Source organism: Carcharodon carcharias, chromosome 11 (genome assembly GCF_017639515.1).
Source record: "Carcharodon carcharias isolate sCarCar2 chromosome 11, sCarCar2.pri, whole genome shotgun sequence".
NCBI lineage: Eukaryota > Metazoa > Chordata > Chondrichthyes > Lamniformes > Lamnidae > Carcharodon > Carcharodon carcharias.
Window position 1 is genome coordinate 162642015 of NC_054477.1, and position 20185 is coordinate 162662199.

A 20185-nucleotide genomic window follows, 5' to 3' on the forward strand; every position below is an offset into this window, starting at 1 on the left:
CCCCTCACGCTCTCTCTCTCTCTCTCTCTCACTCACTCTCTCTCCCCTCCTCCGCCTCCGCCTCCGGGGGGCCGGCACTCGGCCCCGGCCCGAGTCCCTCCGACTCCGGCCCGAGCCCGGCCGAGTCCCTCCGACTCCGGCCCGAGTCCCTCCGACTCCGGCCCGAGTCCCTCCGACTCCGGCCCGAGTCCCTCCGACTCCGGCCCGAGTCCCTCCGACTCCGGCCCGAGTCCCTCCGACTCCGGCCCGAGTCCCTCCGACTCCGGCCCGAGCCCGGCCGAGTCCCTCCGACTCCGGCCCGAGTCCCTCCGACTCGAGCCCGAGCCCGGCCGTGTCCCTCCGACTCCGGCCCGAGTCCCTCCGACTCCGGCCCGAGCCCGGCCGTGTCCCTCCGACTCCGGTCCGAGCCCCTCCGACTCCGGCCCGAGCCCGGCCGACTCGAGCCCGAGCCCGGCCGTGTCCCTCCGACTCCGGTCCGAGCCCCTCCTACTCCGGCCCGAGCCCGGCCGAGTCCCTCCGACTCCGGTCCGAGCCCCTCCTACTCCGCCCCGAGCCCGGCCGACTCGAGCCCGAGGCCGGCCGAGTCCCTCCGACTCCAGCCCGAGTCCCTCCGACTCCAGCCCGAGCCCGGCCGAGTCCCTCCGACTCCAGCCCGAGCCCGGCCGAGTCCCTCCGACTCCGGCCCGACAGTACCCGAGTGGAGCCGAAGGCTGCCCACGAGTCCATCCGGCGGAGCCGAGTCCATTCGAAGCCCGGAATACAAACAGAAAATGCTGGACAGACTGAGCAGGTCTGGCCGCTTCTGAGACAGTTAACGTCGAGTCCGAGTGACGCTTCTCCAGTGCTTTTACCCACTCGAAGTCTCCCGTCTGAAGCCCGACTCCATCCGAACCCCCCAACAATTCCTCAGAAATAATCACTCGCACCAAACATCTTCGGTTTATACTTTTCTTGTTTATTACTTTAACAAAACATTTTCAAAACTTCCTTCCACACGAAAGTACTGAAACCAACGGAAAAAAGGCTATGACCTTTTGACCCTCCTCCTGCTCGACGTTTTATTTTTAATCCGTCTTCGCGCCAGTGAAACTTCCGAAATTTCCAATAAACTCCCTCCAGGATCATTTTTATGTTATTTCGTTGTTTTTAAAAAGTTTTCCCCCCACCACGCCCCCCCTTTTAAAAAAGGTCCGTGATCACGTGATTCGTGGGCTAATTTTTAAAAATCGCAATTCATCAACAAAAGTATAAATATATTCAATTTCCCAGACAATTTTAAAAAAAGGCGACATCAAATTTTCAAATAACTTTTATGTTTTAAAAATATTATTTGGAATTGGGAATCGATGACGCTTTGGTGGCTTGGCCGTGACGTCACTGCGCCCCGCCCCCCCCCACCCGGCTCTACTCCACCCCCACCCCCCCCGCCCCCCCCACCGGACTCCGAATTAAAAAAAAGGCGGTGACTGTTTAATTTGTGATTTCTTCTCACTCTTTTGAATTTGAACCCGAGCCGGGAGTAAGAATATTAAAATTAAACGTGAGTGAAATGCTTATTCACAGCTGGCCCCGCCCCCCACATAGTCCGCGGTGTGCGCATGCGCCGGGGTCAGCTGACTGTCAGTGATCAGCAGGAGCTGGGGACGCGGAGCTGAGCGGCGGCCGCAGCAGGTAAAACGGCGGCTGGGGAGTCAGTGGGGCGCAGGCTTCAGGCCCTCTTGCAAACCCCTACTTAGACACAGAGAGAGAAAGGGGAGACCCCTTGTCAATGCTCTATCCGGGTGGAGTCGGCCAGCCTGGCTGTTGTTAGTCCGCAGTCCGGCCCAGCCCCGGGTTCCCGCTAGTTGTACAGCCCTGGGGCGGTGTAGCTGATTTCACCGCTCACCCATCCGTCTGTTCCCCCCCCCCCCCCCATCCCTCTCCCCCCCCTCACCCCCCCATCCCTCTCCCCCCACCCCCATCCCTCTCCCCCCCCCCTCACCCCCCCCATCCCTCTCACCCCCCCACCCCCCCATCCCTCTCCCCCCACCCCCATCCCTCTCCCCCCCCCTCACCCCCCCCATCCCTCTCCCCCCCAAGCCCCCCATCCCTCTCTCCCTCCCCCATCCCTCTCTCCCTCCCCCATGCCTCTCTCCCTCCCCCTCCCCTATCCCTCTCTCCCACCACCTCCCCCTCTCTCTCTCCACCCCCTGAACAGCCCCGGGGACCAGCCGCTGGTCTTGTCAGCTGTCAGCAGTAAGACTGCCAGGTGTACCGAAGCGTCCTGTGTTCCCTGTCAAGCCGGTGAGAGTGTTATAGCTCGGCCAGATCGCCCTTCATTCTCCCCCCCCCCCCCCCCACCAAACCCCTGCTCACCACCAAACTTCCCCTTGAACTCTCAGGTTGGATTGCATCCTCCTCTCCCTCCCTCCTATTCCCACCCCCCCTTCTCTATGGCTGCAGCTTGCCTCCTTGCACAACCCATTGCCGGATTATAAACTCTGTTTACGCCCCACTGGCCAGATTGCATCTTCCTTTACCTCATCCCCTTAAAATCTTTTTGTCTCGCACCTTACTCTATCTTCCTCACCCATTCACACCTCCCCAGCCCTTTCTTGTGCCCTCTTTCCCCCCAAAAAAACAATTTCATTCATTTCCATCTCCTGCCCAGGATGACAGATATTAGCATATCAGTATAGTTAGTAGGCGAATTGGCTGAAGATCTGCTCTACCATTGCGTAACTACATCAGTCATCCAAGGAGAGTGGGGAGGACGAGATGGAGGAGTCGAGCAGTGCCTTACACCAATAGTGGGAAGTGAAACTGTCGTTTTGCAATTCATGAAAATGCACTGTGCAACTCCTTATTGGAGAGGATTTTCAAACAGGGGGAGTTTCAGGCTGAAATGGTCTCTCATAGTAGCAAAATAAGAATCCTGTTTGTAATCCTAGTACTTAACCATGATTTGAATCATCCAAAGCAAACAAAAACACCTGAAATATTCATCTTTCATTTAGAGACCAACTAATATGATTTAATTTTAAAATGAAAACCCCAGTATTTTTGCACAAAACCATTCCAAAAGTCCACCTGCAGTCAATGTGTAATGAAACATTGTGTGAAGTTACTAAAACTAGAAGGATTAAATGGTGTGTATATCAGCTGTCATTGTTAATATCCTATGTATAATACACATCCATCTTTGGCTGTCTTGTACAACAGTACATTTTCCCCTAAACTTTAGGTATGTAAATAATTAGATGATCCCCTGCACATTCTGTTTTCTCTTAATGCAAAGAGCCCTGGTTTGGACTCATTTGAAATAATGTTAATTAATCATGGACACTTTACCCTGCTTAGTAATGAGTGATTTATGTATTCTGCTGATCAGTGCAAGTCTTGAGTTCAGTTCAAGAAGTTATTTTCTGTGGGGGAGGGAGTTGGGCTTTTTAAGCTGTTAATCAATTTCAAGAATCTCCCAGAAATTAAACACACTGGTATTAATTGAATCTCAAGACTTCACATGTGAGTATGAAACTGAAATCTCAATGTTTAAGCTCCATTCCAGGTTGGGACTTGAAATGAAAACCTAGAAATGCACACAGGGCCTGTAGCTGCCTGTACGGTGGTCCTCCAATAAGATGGTAAATGAGTAATGTTGCAAGTGTCTTAGGTGCAAAAGCTGTCCATTGGTTAACTGTAGAAATGTGCTCACTGGGATGTTATTTGTGAATAGAATGCTTAGTGCTTTCTTGTTTGGTATGACATGGGTCAGGTATGTAACCTGTTGAGTTAATATGTATTGAATTAAATTGCTGTTCTGAGGTCACAGACATTGAAATGTTGGGTGCTTGCAATTGCACTGGAACTTCGTGTCAACTGTGACTTTTAGCTAATGTCATATTTGCTGGTATATTTCCCCAAACTTTGAACTTGTTCTGTTACATGTGAACAGCTTCAGTGGATGTTATAAATGTGCATTTGATAATGTGGGGTGCTAAATCTTAGAGCAAAACAAAGGCATTTACCTACAAAGTAATATTTTGGATTGGATTTAAGTTGAGGTTATTGTGTTTGCACTCACTTGTGATTCAGTAGCTGTGCACTGGCTATCTTGTGTTCTTAAATGGCCTGCCATAGCATACTTGTCAAATACCACAACAGAATAACGGGTGAGAATGTTCTTTTCTGCCCAGTAGCAGGATGGTATTACAATTTATTTATCATCTTGTGAGATTTCCATCTCCTGCTCATGTCATTAGGCTATAGGATATGCCTATTCAGTAAGATGCTGTGATCCAGGTGTAGTTGCAAATTTGTGGGAGTGTTGTGGGACATTTTTCCTCCTTTTCTGGTAATTTTTTTCCTTACTCGTCTCCTGAAGTTATTAACAGGTAGAACAATGTGTGTACTGGAATGGCAGCCATACGTGCACATCTAGTGGGATCACTGGATAGCAATCAGAAATAATTCACCTTTAACTGGTGATGTTGCGCACCTACAGTAGTCCCACCTTAGGTGAACTAACATCATGGATCAGTAATCAACCATGGCACCTTCTGAATCTTCGAGGCATGGTTGCTTCCTACCACAATCAGCTGATCTATCTGGGAAGCTTTATCATTGTGCTGTTAAACAAATTGTCCTGGAGCTTTCTCTGAGGGTGCAACCTGAAAATTACATCGCAAATTGTGTCCATTTTGCCAATATGGGAAAATGCTCAAACATCATCTCAAACTCATTAGAATTTCCCTAGACTGATAATAGATTTAAATTGGAGTTACCAGCTGGAAAAATGGGGTCCAAGGAAATGCTGATTCCACATAAGTATGTTTCCTCTTTGAGTCCTGAAAGTTCATTTCAACTCATTTAACCAGCATTCACGTACATCAGGCATGTATATGAACCTGTAATCAAGGCAGCATTTCAATTTTTAATGTGACTTAAGCTTTGCTAAAAAAAAATGCAATAAAAGAAACAGATAACACAACAGATCTCACAAAGAATTGCCACTAAAGGATTAGAAAAATTACTGTGTCCGAAAACTTGGTCACAGTGTTGGGAGACTGTCATACAAGGCCAGTTGGAGGATGCTCACATTTGAGAGTCTTGGAAGTGATGGCCAATTTAGTTCTAGAATGGTTCAGTCGAAGGGTTTGATAAGCAGATGCAAACAATCGAGGAGATTCGGGTGTATTGTAATTACATACCAACTCAGCTAGACCCACAATTCCCTGTTTTTTAAGCCATGTAATTTGTGTCCCAGTGTTTGTATTTAGTGATACATGCGGAAGAAACCCCAGGCTATTGTATCTAGGTCAGCTCAATTGCAGTAATTGCTATCGGTCCCTTAAATATTTGATACTTTAAAACAGAGTTGATAAGAACAGGCTGCAACTTTTGCTTTACACTCTCTCGCTTTTCCAGAACTGCTTCATCCAATTCAGGGTAGTGGGGAGCCCAACAGGGAATGGGCATTAGGCAGGGTACACTCAGGACCATCACAGGGTGCGGACACGCACACGCGCACGCGCACACACACACACACACACACACACACAACAACACACACACACACACACTCACTCACTCTAAAGGACAATTTGCCGTAGCCAATCCACCTAATCTTTGGACAGTGGGAGGAAACCAGAGCATCCAGCAGAAACCTGCACAGACACAGGAGGACGTGCAAGTTCCACACAGACAGACACCCAAGGTCAGGATCAAACCCGGGTCCTGTAGCTGTGAGGCAGCAGCACTAACCATTGCACCACCGGACCACCCTTTTGCTTTACAATTTATACAGTACGTACTCTGTGTAACATTTGGTTTTATAAAAGGATTGGCAAAGTTTTTATTAAGATAGGGCTAGGAGTAGGTTGTTTAGGCCTTTGAGCTTGTTCCAGCATTCGCCATCTTTTTCACTTTTAACTTAAGCTAATATCAAAATATTATTTCTTGCCTTTCAATTGCATTGCCTAAATTTATTCTCTGCATCTGTTGATGTCTTTTGCAATTTCAAGAAAAAATGAGAAAGATTTAGGTTTCAGTCCCATCGTAACTCAGTGATTGAAGCTATCAGTTTGAGATTGACATGCTGGGCTTGTTAGAACAGCTCTACATCACTCTGGCTGGGCAAAGCAAGGCTCCACTCACGTGCCCAAACATTGACTAATGTGCATGTTGAGCCATACGCCACTGCATCCCAACATTGTTCCAATTTTCAGTGGGCATATTGATGGGGTTGATACTGGGCCTGCCATGATGAATGGATGAAGGCAAAGTGAAGTGCTGATTTACACTCTTGTAACAGGACACAGGAACTGCCTGTTGGGTCTCAATGACCAGTGATCAGCAAAGGGGATGTCACCACAGAACCCATTCATAACATGGAGGGAGTGCAGATACCACTGGCCAGAAAATTAAAGCTTATGCAACCCAAGGGAAAGTGACAAGTTGGATCCAAAATTGGCTCAGTAGTAGGAAGCAAAGTATAAAGGTCGATGGGTGTTTTTGTGTCTGGAAGGTTGATAGCCATAACCCTGTTCCTGTTAGGCTTATTTCTACTGGATTAGAAAATAGGGGATTTAAAATTTGGAAAGATTTTGATATTGAATAGAGAAAGGCTATGTTCCCTGGAGGTTTGTCATGAGAGGTAATCAATTTAAGATCCTCAGTGGGGAGAGAGATGAGGAGAATTTTTTTTTTTCAAACAGAGGGTTGTTGGAGTGTGAAATGTTTTGTCACAGGAAGAGGTTGGGACAGAGACCACTACATGATTTCCTGAGAATGTTTGAATGAATATTTGAACCAGAGAAAGACAAAGGGCTATGAGATAGAGAGCAGAGCGGTGACGTTACATTTGCGTTGCTGCAGGCAAGAGCCAGCACAATTGACCAAATGACCTCTTGCGCTGTGATTTTATGGATTCAATAAACACAAGGCTAAAAGTAGGGGTCAGTTTGGTTTTCAATTGTGAATATTTCATGTAGTTTAATCTCTGGCAAAGAATGAGATGAAGGCCCCTCTTTGATTAGTTTGACTGAATTCACAGATCTTGTAGAATTGAGTCACCCATTCTCATGACTGAAAAAGATATTGTAGATGAATTAGGGGAGAAATGCCAGGTGAGTATTAAGATACTGAAGCATGATTGTATTGTAACCAAAACAATTCAGGTGGCAAGTTGGTGCCATTATTGAAGCATCAATTTATTAAGTTAAGTTTACAAAATCTTATTATTGCTAATGTGCAAGTCAGCAGATGAACTACAGAGCTCCGCCCTTATTTTCAAACATGTCTGCAGTCTCACGTCACTACCTGTGCAGTCTTTCCTAGCCATGTCTAGCCCGTGCTGCATGTTGAGAAAGCACATCCCTTCCTCTGACCCTGCATTGCAGCTTGTCTCCCACTCTGCCATCTTTCAAACCCTCTCTCTCTATACTCCAGCATTCTATCCAGTGACAAAACTAATCACTATGCTATGTCTCTTAAAGCACATCATATGATCTGTTCAGCAGTGCCATGAGTTCGATCCCTCTTAATTCTTTTTCAGTGTCCTGATCTCTCTCCCTAGTTAAATCCTCAACAATTCTATATTACAGGAACTGTATAGGTGGCTTTTATTTCTCTGCTACAGTGCAGTTAAATGTCTTGCTGTTTGGTGAGATGAAGATCTGAAACTGGCAATTTTTGGTGTAGCAAATAAATCTCCTTGAAAAAAAATTTCACTCTGCAAAATGTTGATAGCATTGCACAAACCATTGTGAAAGCATTTCCAATTAACTGCATCGTTGACCTGCGCAAGAGACTTGCCGATGTTATGTCTGTGAGCATTTATCCAGTCACAAAGTTAACTACTTCAAAATTTTAATCAAACTTGGTCTTCCTTTTATCAGATGTTGGCTTGTTTCCAGAATGAGCATAATTCAAATAGTCTAATTAATTAATGTACCATTAAAATTATTATGAATCCTCATGTTCAAACAAACTGGGTCTAAGGAACCTTCATGTATTTTGCAATTAAATGAACATGCTGAAAACCTTAGTGTGTTTGATTTTATTTATAAATATTCAGCAACCAAATACTTAATAAACGTTACTACTAAGTAACTCAGTGAACTTGGAGTGGACTTTCTGTTGGACTCATGTGTTTTCATATTGGGCACATTAGATTCTGTTCTTTGTTGTGATGTGACATGGATCCAAGCATGGATTTGTGACCTCAAGATTAATATTTCACTATTTTAACTACACTGCTTGTAATCATGTGCCAGTGCACAATACATATTTTAAAGTTAACTAGCTCGGAAAAGAAAAGCGCACAGATCTATTTGTGTAGCCTTTTAAGGGTCTTGATTTTGAGCCTGAAATTTACAAGGCTGTTAGTTGTCTCTGATTTTTCCATTTATATCTGATCTACAATAAAATCTTTTCAGATTGATCAAGATGGATTTCAGTAAACTTCCCAAGATAGGCGATGAGGACCATGAGACTATGGTTGGATATGTCCATGGCGTCTCTGGTCCCGGTGAGCATTTCATTCATTCATGAGTCGCTAAACAGCCAGGTTGGTGTAGGGGAATGTATAAAATGGTTACTGTGTAAAATACATGCTCTTTTATGTCTGCCACAAGTATTGAGTCATCCGAGTAAATGTTGTTGCTGCATTGAAATCATACGATCTCATTGCGAGGAGGCATGTGTATTTACTGGGGATTAATATACAGTGTCTGACTGAGGTACGTGTTGCAATGCCTCTATACTCACCAGATTCCTCACCTTCCTCTTATTCAAGGGTGGGGATCGAGTTTTTAAAATTCGTTTTCTTTTAAAAGTTTCTTTATAACCTTGCAAATCTGTTGCAAAAGATACTAAATAATCAAGGGGCAAAAGGAGGGGGGGAAGTAAATACAATAACTGTCTCTAGAGAAAAAGGAAAACTAATGGGGCTAAAGGCCAATAAGTCCCCTGGACCTGATGGGTTGCATCTTAGGATATTAAAAGAAGTAGCTACAGAGATAGTGGATGCACTGGTAGTAATCTTCCAAGAATCCTTAGATTCTGGAAAAGTCCCAGAGGATTGGAAAACTGCCCTTATTCAAAAAGGGAAGGAGACAAAAAACAAGTAACTATAGGCCAATTAGCTTAACATCTGTCATTGGGAAAATGTCAGTTTATTATAAAGGATGTAATAGCAGAGCATTTAGAAATACATAACATAATCAAGCAGAATCAGCATGGCTTCATGAAGGGGAAATCATGCCTGACATGATTAGAATTTATTAGAATCCTTTGAGGTGGTAACAAGCAGGATAGATAAAAGGGAGTCAGTAGATGTAATATATTTGGATTTCCAAAAGGCATTGGATAAGATACCGCACACAAGGCTACTTAAGACAAGAGCCAATTGTGTTGGGGGTAGTATATTGGCATGGATAGAGGATTGTCTAACTAATAGACAGAGAGTTGGTATAAGGGGGAGCATTTTCAGGATGGCAACCTGTAGTTAGTGGAGTGCCACAGGGATCTGTGCTGGGCCGCAATTATTTACAATTTATATTAATGAATTGGATGAGGGAAGTGAATGTATTATCACCAAGTTTGTGGGTGACGCAAAAATAGGTGGGAAGGCAAGCGGTGAGGAAGACACAAGGAGTCTACAGAGGGATACAGACAGGCTGATGAGTGGGCAAAAACTTGGCAGATGGAATATAATGTGGGAAAGTGTAAGGTTATGCACTTTGGCAAGCAGAATAGAGGAGCTGAATATTATTTAAATGGAGTAAGACTGCTTATAAGCTCATCAGGTAATCGGGAAGACAAATAGAACGTTGGCCTTTATTTCAAAGGGAATGGAGTATAGAATTAGGGAAGTCTTGCTAAAGCTATACAAGGCACTAGTTAGATCACACCTGAATAACTGAACAGTTTTGGCCGCCTTATCTAAGGAAAGATATACTGGCATTGAGGGCAGTCCAAAGAAGGTTCACTAGGTTGATCCTGAGTGTGGAGGGATTTGCTTAAAAGGAGAGGTTGAGTAGGTTGAGCCTGTACTCATTGGAGTTTAGAAAAATGAGAGGCAACCATATAAGATTCTTAGGGGGCTTGACACGGTAGATGCTGAGATTGTTTTCTCTTGTGGGACAGTCTATGACCAGAAGGCATAATCTCAGAGTAAGGGATCACCCATTTAAGACAGAGATGAGGAGGAATTTCTTCTGAGGGTAGTTAATCTGTGGAATTCTTTACCACAGCGGGTTGTGGAGGCTGGGTCGTTAAGTATATTCAAGGCTGAGATAGACATTTTTAATCAGTAAGGGAATCAAGGTTTATGGGGCAAAGGCAGGGAAGTGGGGTTGAGGATTATCAGATCAGCCATGATCTCATTGAATGGTGGAGAAGACTCGATGGGCTGAATGGCCTGCTTCTGCTCCTACATCTTATGGTCTTATTCTGTTCCCTATCTACAGTTAACTGGCAACCAGAAACCTTAATCATTCAGATTTAAATGGGTAATTTTTCTTACAGTACAAAGTTTTGTTAAGTTTATTTGCTTCCAACGATGCATTAACTTGCTTGTTGTTTTTCTAATCTATGTGCCTTCTAGTTGTCACTGCCTCCAATATGGCTGGAGCAGCAATGTATGAACTGGTTCGTGTAGGTCATTCTGAGCTGGTTGGTGAGATTATCCGTTTGGAGGGAGATATGGCTACAATCCAAGTCTATGAAGAAACCTGTATCCTTTCTGAATTGATTAACTGTATAAACTTGAGTGAGATCCTTGGAACAATTTTTGTTGGGATGAGGTGCTTTTGGCAAAAGCTGTATTTTTATTGCCCGTTCTGAGCAGGTGTCCAACGAGACAGAATACATCTTGCAGTAAATGATGTAATTGAAGGGGAAGATATTTCAGTGATGAGGACACAAATAGTGGTTGACAAAAGACCAACTGGCCTTCACCATTGTTCCTGAACAGACCATGTACATCACCTTAAACTCAGCCTGACTAATCACCTGAGGAAAGGATCTGCATGTTTGTCCTGTAACACTCTAGAATAATGTCACATACCATCATCAGTACTGTCCCTGCATTCATGGCTGAAGCTTCACGTCCAGAAACTTTTTCCATCTCCCTACCCCTATTGTAGCCCAGTGATTTCCAAGAAGGTAAAAGCACTCTCCTACTGAAGGCAGCCACATAATCTGTGCAGTAATTCCATAGGCAACAGTTGACGCTCAGTAACTTTTTCAAGTCTGTGTTCTTTGTGTGTGAGCTTGAATAATGAGTGATGTGCTGCAGGGACTTATTTAGCAGGCTTACCCTACCATTGGAGGTTCCCGGAACTTGATTATGTTTAATCACCTTATCAGGAACGTTGTAAGCAGTGTTTTCCTAAGTTCCCACCCAATAGCTGGTGTATCCGTCGGAGATCCAGTGCTTCGTACAGGAAAACCGCTTTCTGTGGAGCTGGGACCCGGCATTATGGGAGCCATTTTTGATGGGATCCAGCGACCTCTCAAGGACATCAATGATTTGACGCAGAGTATTTACATCCCCCGTGGTGTCAACGTGAATGCTCTGAGTAGAGAATTGAAGTGGGAATTTACTCCTTCCAAGAATATGCGGGTAAGGGCTTTCACTAAATCAATTTAACTGGATTTTCTCAGATGGACTGTAAGCTGAAGACAGTTCCCACAGCCTGGCAGCATTTGTGGAAAGTGAAATAGTTAACGTTTCAGGCCTGTGACTTTCCACCCTGCTGCCAGACCTGAGTATTTCCAGAACTTTGTTTTTATTTCAGATTGCCAGCATTTGTAGTATTTAGTTTTTTTCCCACTGACTGAGCATGTGCTGTTTGTCCAATGTCCCCATGATACCATGGTAGCTTTTAAGAAAGCCAAATGATAGATTTTGTTAGAGACAGGATGAAACAAGTCTATTTGATTATTGGAAGTAAATCTAGAGAGGGAATTTTAGAAGTTGTTTGAGGTAAAATTTAAATCTGTTTTCAAAACAAATAGCCTCCAGTTAATGCTAGTGTTCTGTTGATGGTTAGAAACTGTAATTCCCATTACTTTGAGATAGAGAGATAGGCACAGAGCTACACTTCCAAGAGCTAGTTGCAAAACTGCAAATTTAATGTTTGCAGTGGGGTAACACAGGCCCACGCTGCTGGTTGAGGGGGTGGGGGTGGGGTTGGGGAATGGTGTGGGGGGAGGAAATCTGCGAGCCACCGCTGCTGGGGGCGGTGTGTCCACTGCTCTCCTAGGTGCCCCCGGCCTGCGCTGCCTGCTGGGTTGGGGTGCAGCCGGCCTGCTGGGTTGGGGTGCAGCCGGCCTGCTGGGATGGGGTGCAGCCGGCCTGCTGGGATGGGGTGCAGCCGGCCTGCTGGGATGAGGTGCAGCCGGCCTGCTGGGATGGGGTGCAGCCGGCCTGCTGGGATGGGGTGCAGCCGGCCTGCTGGGATGGGGTGCAGCCGGCCTGCTGGGATGGGGTGCAGCCGGCCTGCTGGGATGGGGTGCAGCCGGCCTGCTGGGATGGGGTGCAGCCGGCCTGCTGGGATGGGGTGCAGCCGGCCTGCTGGGATGGGGTGCAGCCGGCCTGCTGGGATGGGGTGCAGCCGGCCTGCTGGGATGGGGTGCAGCCGGCCTGCTGGGATGGGGTGCAGCCGGCCTGCTGGGATGGGGTGCAGCCGGCCTGCTGGGATGGGGTGCAGCCGGCCTGCTGGGATGGGGTGCAGCCGGCCTGCTGGGATGGGGTGCAGCCGGCCTGCTGGGATGGGGTGCAGCCGGCCTGCTGGGATGGGGTGCAGCCGGCCTGCTGGGATGGGGTGCAGCCGGCCTGCTGGGATGGGGTGCAGCCGGCCTGCTGGGATGGGGTGCAGCCGGCCTGCTGGGATGGGGTGCAGCCGGCCTGCTGGGATGGGGTGCAGCCGGCCTGCTGGGATGGGGTGCAGCCGGCCTGCTGGGACGGGGTGCAGCCGGCCTGCTGGGACGGGGTGCAGCCGGCCTGCTGGGACGGGGTGCAGCCGGCCTGCTGGGACGGGGTGCAGCCGGCCTGCTGGGACGGGGTGCAGCCGGCCTGCTGGGACGGGGTGCAGCCGGCCTGCTGGGACGGGGTGCAGCCGGCCTGCTGGGACGGGGTGCAGCCGGCCTGCGCTGCCTGCTGGGATGGGGTCTATCTGTCGTTGTTGACTGACTCTAGTGAGCTAGACCCCAGTTTCCTTCCATGTTCAATTAAAACAGAATTTGGTTGATTCAACCTCCATAAATCAGTGGCACTGGATGGCTGTACATGGCATAAACACCTTAAAATTGAAGTACAGCTTACAGCTTTCATCAAAGGCTTATTTTTTTAAAAACTGCCTGCTCATTGCCTATCTGCCTCTCAGCGATCATACGCAGATAGAGATGTGAAATGCTGCCTGGGGTCGGGAATGAATGCATTTATGCTAGTCCCCCACCGTTTTCTTAAACTAGCCTTCCCCTAGTGAACTAGTTTGAAAGTGCGGGTGAGGTTGAAGTAGTGCTGAACCTCTCGCTGAGGCACTGAGAATAGCAAAGGAGCAGCTGTAATAAGGCAGCCCCAACAGATGGAATCAACATAGCAATTGGTGCAGGAGCATCAAGAAGATAGAGTTGGCAAGAATTGAGATACCACCTTTTTGTTAGTCAAATAATTCTGTTCCTCTGTACCTGCGACGTGAACTGTTGGCTTCTAAGTCATTCTGGCTCAACTGTTCTGTCTAAAGTTAATGACTATACCATGACAACATTTGTGACACTGGTAGTGATAAGTAATAGTGGGAACTGGAATTTATAAGTTCATTATTTCAAAAATAGTATGGTCATACTTTGAGCTGTAAATTGTTTATTTTCAGGTTGGTAGTCACATCACTGGTGGAGATATATATGGCTTTGTGTTTGAGAATTCTCTTATTAAGCACAAGATCATGCTTCCTCCAAAAAGCAGGGGAACTGTCACATATGTCGCCCCACCAGGGAACTATGATGTTTCTGTAAGTACTTGAAGATTGTATTTATTTCTTAAATCTGAACCAAATGTGTTCATGGATTTATCAGTTGCAAATATGTTTCACAAGACTGGATGTTGTACAGACCTCACTTGTGTTTTTGCGGAAGAATGCTGAAATGGCCAGCAAAACACTCCGTTGTCTCGAGGGCAATTAGGGATGGGCACTGAAGCTGTCCTTGCCAGTGGCACTTGCAGCAAGAATGAATTAAAATGATTATTTGCATCTAACTTAGAAAATTATCCCCATGGTGTTATGCAAAGGTGAAAGCAAAAAGTGTGAAATACTAGGAAAGGGACCAAAAGGTGAATTCTAAGGGGTATCTTGAAGGAGTTGAGAGAGATGGAGGGGTAGAGAAACTTGAAAAGAAAATTCTAGAGCAAGGGACCTGGGTGACTGAAGGCCTGCTCACCACTGGTAGAGTAGAGATGTGGGATGGGGGAGGAGGTGCACAAGAGGCCAGAATCAACGGAATGGAGAGATTGAGCTAGGGAAGGGATGATGTAGGACTGGAGGAGGTTTTACCAGTATCTCAACCATGCCAAAGTCCAAAAAATATTCATTAAATTAATCAGATTGCCTTTTTTAAAAATTTGTTCATGGGACATGGTCGTCACTGGCAGAGCCAGCGTCTATTGCCCATCCCTAAGTGCCCTTAATATCATGTTGGTGAGCTGTCTTCTTGAACCGCTGTAGTCCATGTGGTGTAGATACACCCACAGTGCTGTTCGGGAGGGTGTTTCAGGATTTTGACCCAGCGACAGTGAAGGAACGGCCGATATATTTCCAAGTCAGATGGTGAGTGACTTGGAGGGGAACTTCCAGGTGGTGGTGTTCCCATGTGTCTGCTGCCCTTGTCCTTCCAGGTTGTAGCAGTTGCAGGTTCGGAAAGTGCTGTCTAAGGAGCTTTGGTGAATTCCTGCAGTGCATCTTGTGGATGGTACGCACACTGCTGCTACTGTGTGTCGGTGGTGGAGGGAGTGAATGTTTAATATGGTGAATGGGTATCTTGGGAAATGAATTAGATTTAAAATCCCAGTTTATTTAGCTAGCAACGAAGTTATTCAAACAGCAGCCATTTTTGCTGGTGGCAATAATAGATTGTAACTGTTGATTATTATCCTCCTCCGCTATCTTTTTTAAAGGATGTGGTTCTGGAACTTGAATTTGAAGGCATCAAAGAGAAGTTCACCATGGTTCAGGTATGGCCTGTTCGTCAGGTGAGGCCAGTCACTGAGAAGCTCCCAGCCAATCACCCTCTGCTGACAGGACAGCGTGTGTTGGATGCACTTTTCCCGTGAGTTTATCTTCAATTAAATGCACTTTGGTTTGATATGTTGGAATGTCTAAACCCAGGTGTTTGGAATTCTCGTCTGCAGCCTCTTTTCATACCACACACCAGAGAGATGGTATAAAATACTGTGTTCCCTTAAGTTCCTGCCAAGCACCATCTGAGGCTGATTTCAGGGGCTATTTTGTCTCTTGAAGGAAATGCGCACAAATGATTGAAGGTAGCAGGGCAGGTCAAGAAAGTGCTTAAAAAGGCATATGGGATCCTGGGCTTTCTAAATAAAGGAAGCAAAGGAAGTTATGCTGAACCTTTATAAAACACCAGTCTGACCTCAGCTGAACTTGCTAAGTTGCTCTTGCAGGTAACAGTCAGGATTGGCTGAAGGCTTCTTTTTGTGCTGTACTATTCTATGATTCAATGCCAAGATAGCTCCAGGGCCTCAGAGGCTGGAATTCCAGTAGAGGGGAGAGAGAGAGAGAGAGGCAAAGACATTGTGTTTGGGCCAGGTACAGAAGGTTGAATTTTGAAATATGAGATTTCCTAACTCTTTGACCCAGGGTTATACCTCTGGCAGGAAATGCTGTGAACCCTGAGAATACACAGAATTGATGCAGGTAATTCAACTGATGTGCGTACTTAAGCCATCCATAGTCATTTCTTTTTCCTCTTGGTCCTCTCCCCCCCACCTGCTTTTGCTTCCTTCTCTTCAAGATTGGCCTTCACTCATTAGCACTGTTCCTTCAGGCCTTTCATGAAGTTGAAATGAGAACCCCATATGGGAATAGGTTTGATTACGTGGGTACACATGCATGTTATTACAAGCTATGTTATGGGGTGATCTTTTCTGTTTTGGAGGCTTCTGCTCTTCAATGCATTATAGCCACTGGAGCCAATTGTGGCGAGAGCTTCTTGGCAGAATTAATGGGTGCTAAAAAATGTGTTACACTGTTCCATTCATTTCTATAAATCCTGAATAATGTGCTTAAACTGGGGATTCATGAGCATTTGGTGGGAAAGAATACCCTGTTTCTGTCTATGTTGACTTATAGCGGATTCATTGTTTTATTTGTCTTGTCCTTGTGTTTAAGGTGTGTGCAAGGTGGAACCACGGCTATCCCAGGGGCCTTTGGATGTGGAAAGACCGTAATTTCTCAATCACTCTCAAAGTACTCCAACAGTGATGTGATCATCTACGTTGGATGTGGGGAGCGTGGCAATGAGATGTCTGAAGTTCTGAGAGATTTCCCAGAGGTTAGATTAAAGTTATCTTCAAAAAGAAAACACTTCAAAAGTGAAAGCTTTGTTTGCAAATATGTTTTAAGAAAATGTTGCAGAATAATGGTAAACCCACTCCCATCAACATCCTGGGGGTTACCATTGACCAGAGGTTGAACTGGACCAGCCATATAAATACTGTGGCTACAAGAGGCTGGGAATCCTGCGGTGAGTAACTCACTTCCTGACTCCCCAAAGCCTGTCCACCATTTACGAAGCTCAAGTCAGGAGTGTGATGGAATATTCTGCACTTGCCTGGATGAGTGCAGCTCCAACAACACTCAAACTCAACGCCACCCAGGACAAAGCAGCCTGCTTGTTTGGCACCTCTTCCATCACCTTCAGCATTCACTCCCTGCACTACCAGCACACAGTGGCAGGAGTGTTTTGTACCATCTACAAGATGCACTGCAGCAAATCACCAAGGTTCCTTCAACAACACCTTCGAAAGTCATGACCCCTACCACCTAGAAGGACAAGGGCTGCAGACTCGAGAATACCTGCAAGTTCCCCTCCAAGCCACACACACTCCTTTCTTGGAAATATATCGCTGTTCCTTCACTGTCACTGGGTCAAAATTCCTGGAACAACCCCCCCACCCACCCACCCAACAGCACTGTGAGTGTGCCTACACCACATGGACTGCAGCAGTTCAAGAAGGCAGCTCATCACCAACTTCTCAAGGGCGATTAGGGGCAGTAAATGCTGCATTTGCTGCTAACACCCTGCAGGCCTATTTTGAGTGTGTTACTCCGTGCCATCATTGTGAGTGACAGAATAGGCAGAGGCCAGGACCAAAGATGGCGCTGTTCAAAACATCACAGCTCCGTTTTAGGCATCAGTGTTTTTATCTGTCCTTGAGGTGTCCCTATTGGCTCCATAAAGTTAACACAACAGTCCCAAATCCACGAGACTGAGAAAATACCTAAACTTAACAAGGTGAATATGTATTCAACTAATTATTTGAAATCACGGCGTCACATTTTTAACCTCCAGTGAGACAGAAGTGCATTAAATATATACTATTTGGAGAAAAGCCCCAGAATGTAACTTGTTTCATTAAATGTGTTACTTTTCCTGCATATGAACTTTATCCAGTTTCACAATGTATGTGCAGTTTTTATAGAATAATAGTTTCACTGTCTCTGAGGAGGACTGCGCAAGGGCGTACTAACGATATTGCGTATGTGTGTGGTGGCATCATTGCATATGCAGAAGGGTACTGGCAGGCTGGGCTGGGCACAGCGGAGTGATGTCATTGGTTTTCTCCGCATGTGCAGATGGGTATTGGTGGCTATCTTGCATTGGCAGGAGACACTGGGCAATAAAAGCTGGCCTAGCTAGTGACACCCACACCTCATGAAAAAAAGTTCTTAATTCTGAAAATTCAGCATAGATTTCTCGGCTAGTTAAGTAAGTGTCAGACCAGCTGAAATGCAGGGTTTGGTCTACTGAGAGAAACTGATTTACCAGGAACTCTCATTCAATCTACTGAGCTGGACCGTCCCCTCAAGAATGCCTTGGCCTTAACTCCTTTTCCCAGTGGCTTTGCCCAGAGGTGAATAGGTGTAGATGAGTTTGTTTTAAATCCTTCTCTCGCTGTGACATGAAGTGACTACTTTGGACAATGCTGTCTTCTGTCCGGTCCCTCAGCGTTTGTAATTTCTCATCAGTGTTGTAACATCTGACTATTGTGTTCTGTTCAGCTCACGTTATTTCACCCTTCCCTGTTGGGTAAAAACAGCAAGGGCTGAATTAGTAAGTGTACAGGTTTTACTGATGCGCTGTTTAAATAAGAAACAATACTACAGGTTCATGTCTGCATTGCCTAAAGTCTATCGATGCTGAATAATTAGGCTGAATGGCCTCCTCTCTCCAGATTTATTCTTTGGATCATTCTGGATTCTAATGTGCCTTATTTCTCTTGTCCCTTGTAGCTAACGATGGAGGTTGATGGGAAAGTAGAAAGCATTATGAAGAGAACATCGTTGGTGGCTAATACCTCAAACATGCCAGTCGCTGCCAGGGAAGCCTCCATATACACTGGTACAATATCTCATTTGTTTTACATGTTAATGTTTTCACTGCTGCACAGAATTGTGAAATGGTTCTATTGGCTTTTATGCGGAGGGAAATATTAATTGGGCCTGTATCATGGGGGTTGTAAATGGACTTTGCCTGAAGATAATCCGGCATTTACTTTGCAGGGTGATAAGGAGACATGGAGAGAGATCGGCTGGTTTTCCAATGGATAACTTGTTGCTTAAACTTGGTTGTTTTTAAAGACAAACATGTTAATTTCTGATTTCCCAGCCACCCTTCCTGACATTTTATTTTAAATGGTTTCCACTCTTTAGGCATTCTGTCCCCTATCTTTTCAAGCTGCCGTGATCACCCCTTCCTTTAACAACTCTCCCTCAACTCCTTTGTTGATGCTGTGCACTGGACCATCTCCAACTTTGCTCCTCTCTCCTGTGTTGTTGATGTGCTTTCGTTTCCCAGATCTGTGCCCATTTCTCCCACAGTCCCATATCTGAACCCCTTCAATCTGGTTTCTATCCCCTCACGTCCCTGAATCATCGCTGACCAAAGTCACAAACAACTTCCTCTGAGCTGGCTGTTCATTGTTCCCCCTCGATCCCTCTGCAGCCTCCCATAGTCCATCCCATGATTACCTGTGCTTTGTTGCCCAGTTTCTTGGGACTGTCTTCACTTGTCTCCATTCATTAGCCACTCTAATCACAGCCAAAGACTTATGTTTCCAACCTTACACTGTCACCTTAGGAGTATCCCAAAGATTCATCCTCATCTGCCCTTTGGTGACACCATCTGAAGCAGTGGGCTGGTGATGCACCCAATTCTTACCTTTCTGTCACCACACTTGACCAAATACTGCCGAATGCATAGCTGGTGGTCTGCTTATCTTGCGCCTCTAGTATCACAACTGAATGAAATGATGCAGGCTTCTAGATGTTTGTTTATACCAGAAAATGGCACAACTTTAAATTGATTCTTCCTCTTTGGCACCCTTTTTAAGGCATCACCCTTTCTGAATACTTCCGGGATATGGGTTACCACGTCAGCATGATGGCAGATTCCACATCCCGATGGGCTGAGGCGCTAAGAGAAATCTCCGGACGTCTGGCAGAAATGCCTGCTGGTAGGCTTTTTGTCAACAGTGTCGCTACCAAATTAAATTAGAATATTACTCTGCATTTTAGAAATGAAGGTTGGTGATTGCGGCAAATTCAGGTCATGCTGCAGCTATTTTCCTGGGTTTATTGGCTTCAGTTGCTCCAGCTGTGCCTGAAGATCTTACTTTTATGGTGGTTGCCTCTCACTGCCTTGTATCGGGTAGAGAGTATGTAACAAAAAAATGCCCTATCTTACTGAAGGCAGCCATTAAGCTCAGATGAGACTTGGTTTAAAATCATTAGAGCAACTTTGTTCCTGCAATAAAACGCCTACCATAAAGATTGAAGAAATCGAGTGTAAAAGACACAGTACCCTTTGCAATTCCTGCACATTGAGTTACACTATCCTACCCTTTGATATTGAGCAGCGAGGGCACTCCTGAAGATAGGATGTTTGGGCGGCTTACTGA

General features: G+C 45.8%; 1 protein-coding gene across 1 annotated transcript in view; it reads left to right on the top strand.

The window, feature by feature from the left end:
• The first annotated feature begins 1592 nt into the window (after positions 1-1592).
• Positions 1593-20185, top strand: part of atp6v1ab (ATPase H+ transporting V1 subunit Ab) — a 31573-nt gene continuing 12980 nt past the window's right edge. The window contains exons 1-9 of the mRNA XM_041198631.1: positions 1593-1671; positions 8418-8509; positions 10589-10717; positions 11394-11608; positions 13863-14000; positions 15161-15312; positions 16395-16557; positions 18519-18627; positions 19619-19741. Coding sequence (XP_041054565.1) covers positions 8428-8509; positions 10589-10717; positions 11394-11608; positions 13863-14000; positions 15161-15312; positions 16395-16557; positions 18519-18627; positions 19619-19741 — 1111 coding nt within the window. The 5' untranslated portion in view covers positions 1593-1671; positions 8418-8427. The remainder of the gene's footprint in view (positions 1672-8417; positions 8510-10588; positions 10718-11393; positions 11609-13862; positions 14001-15160; positions 15313-16394; positions 16558-18518; positions 18628-19618; positions 19742-20185) is intronic.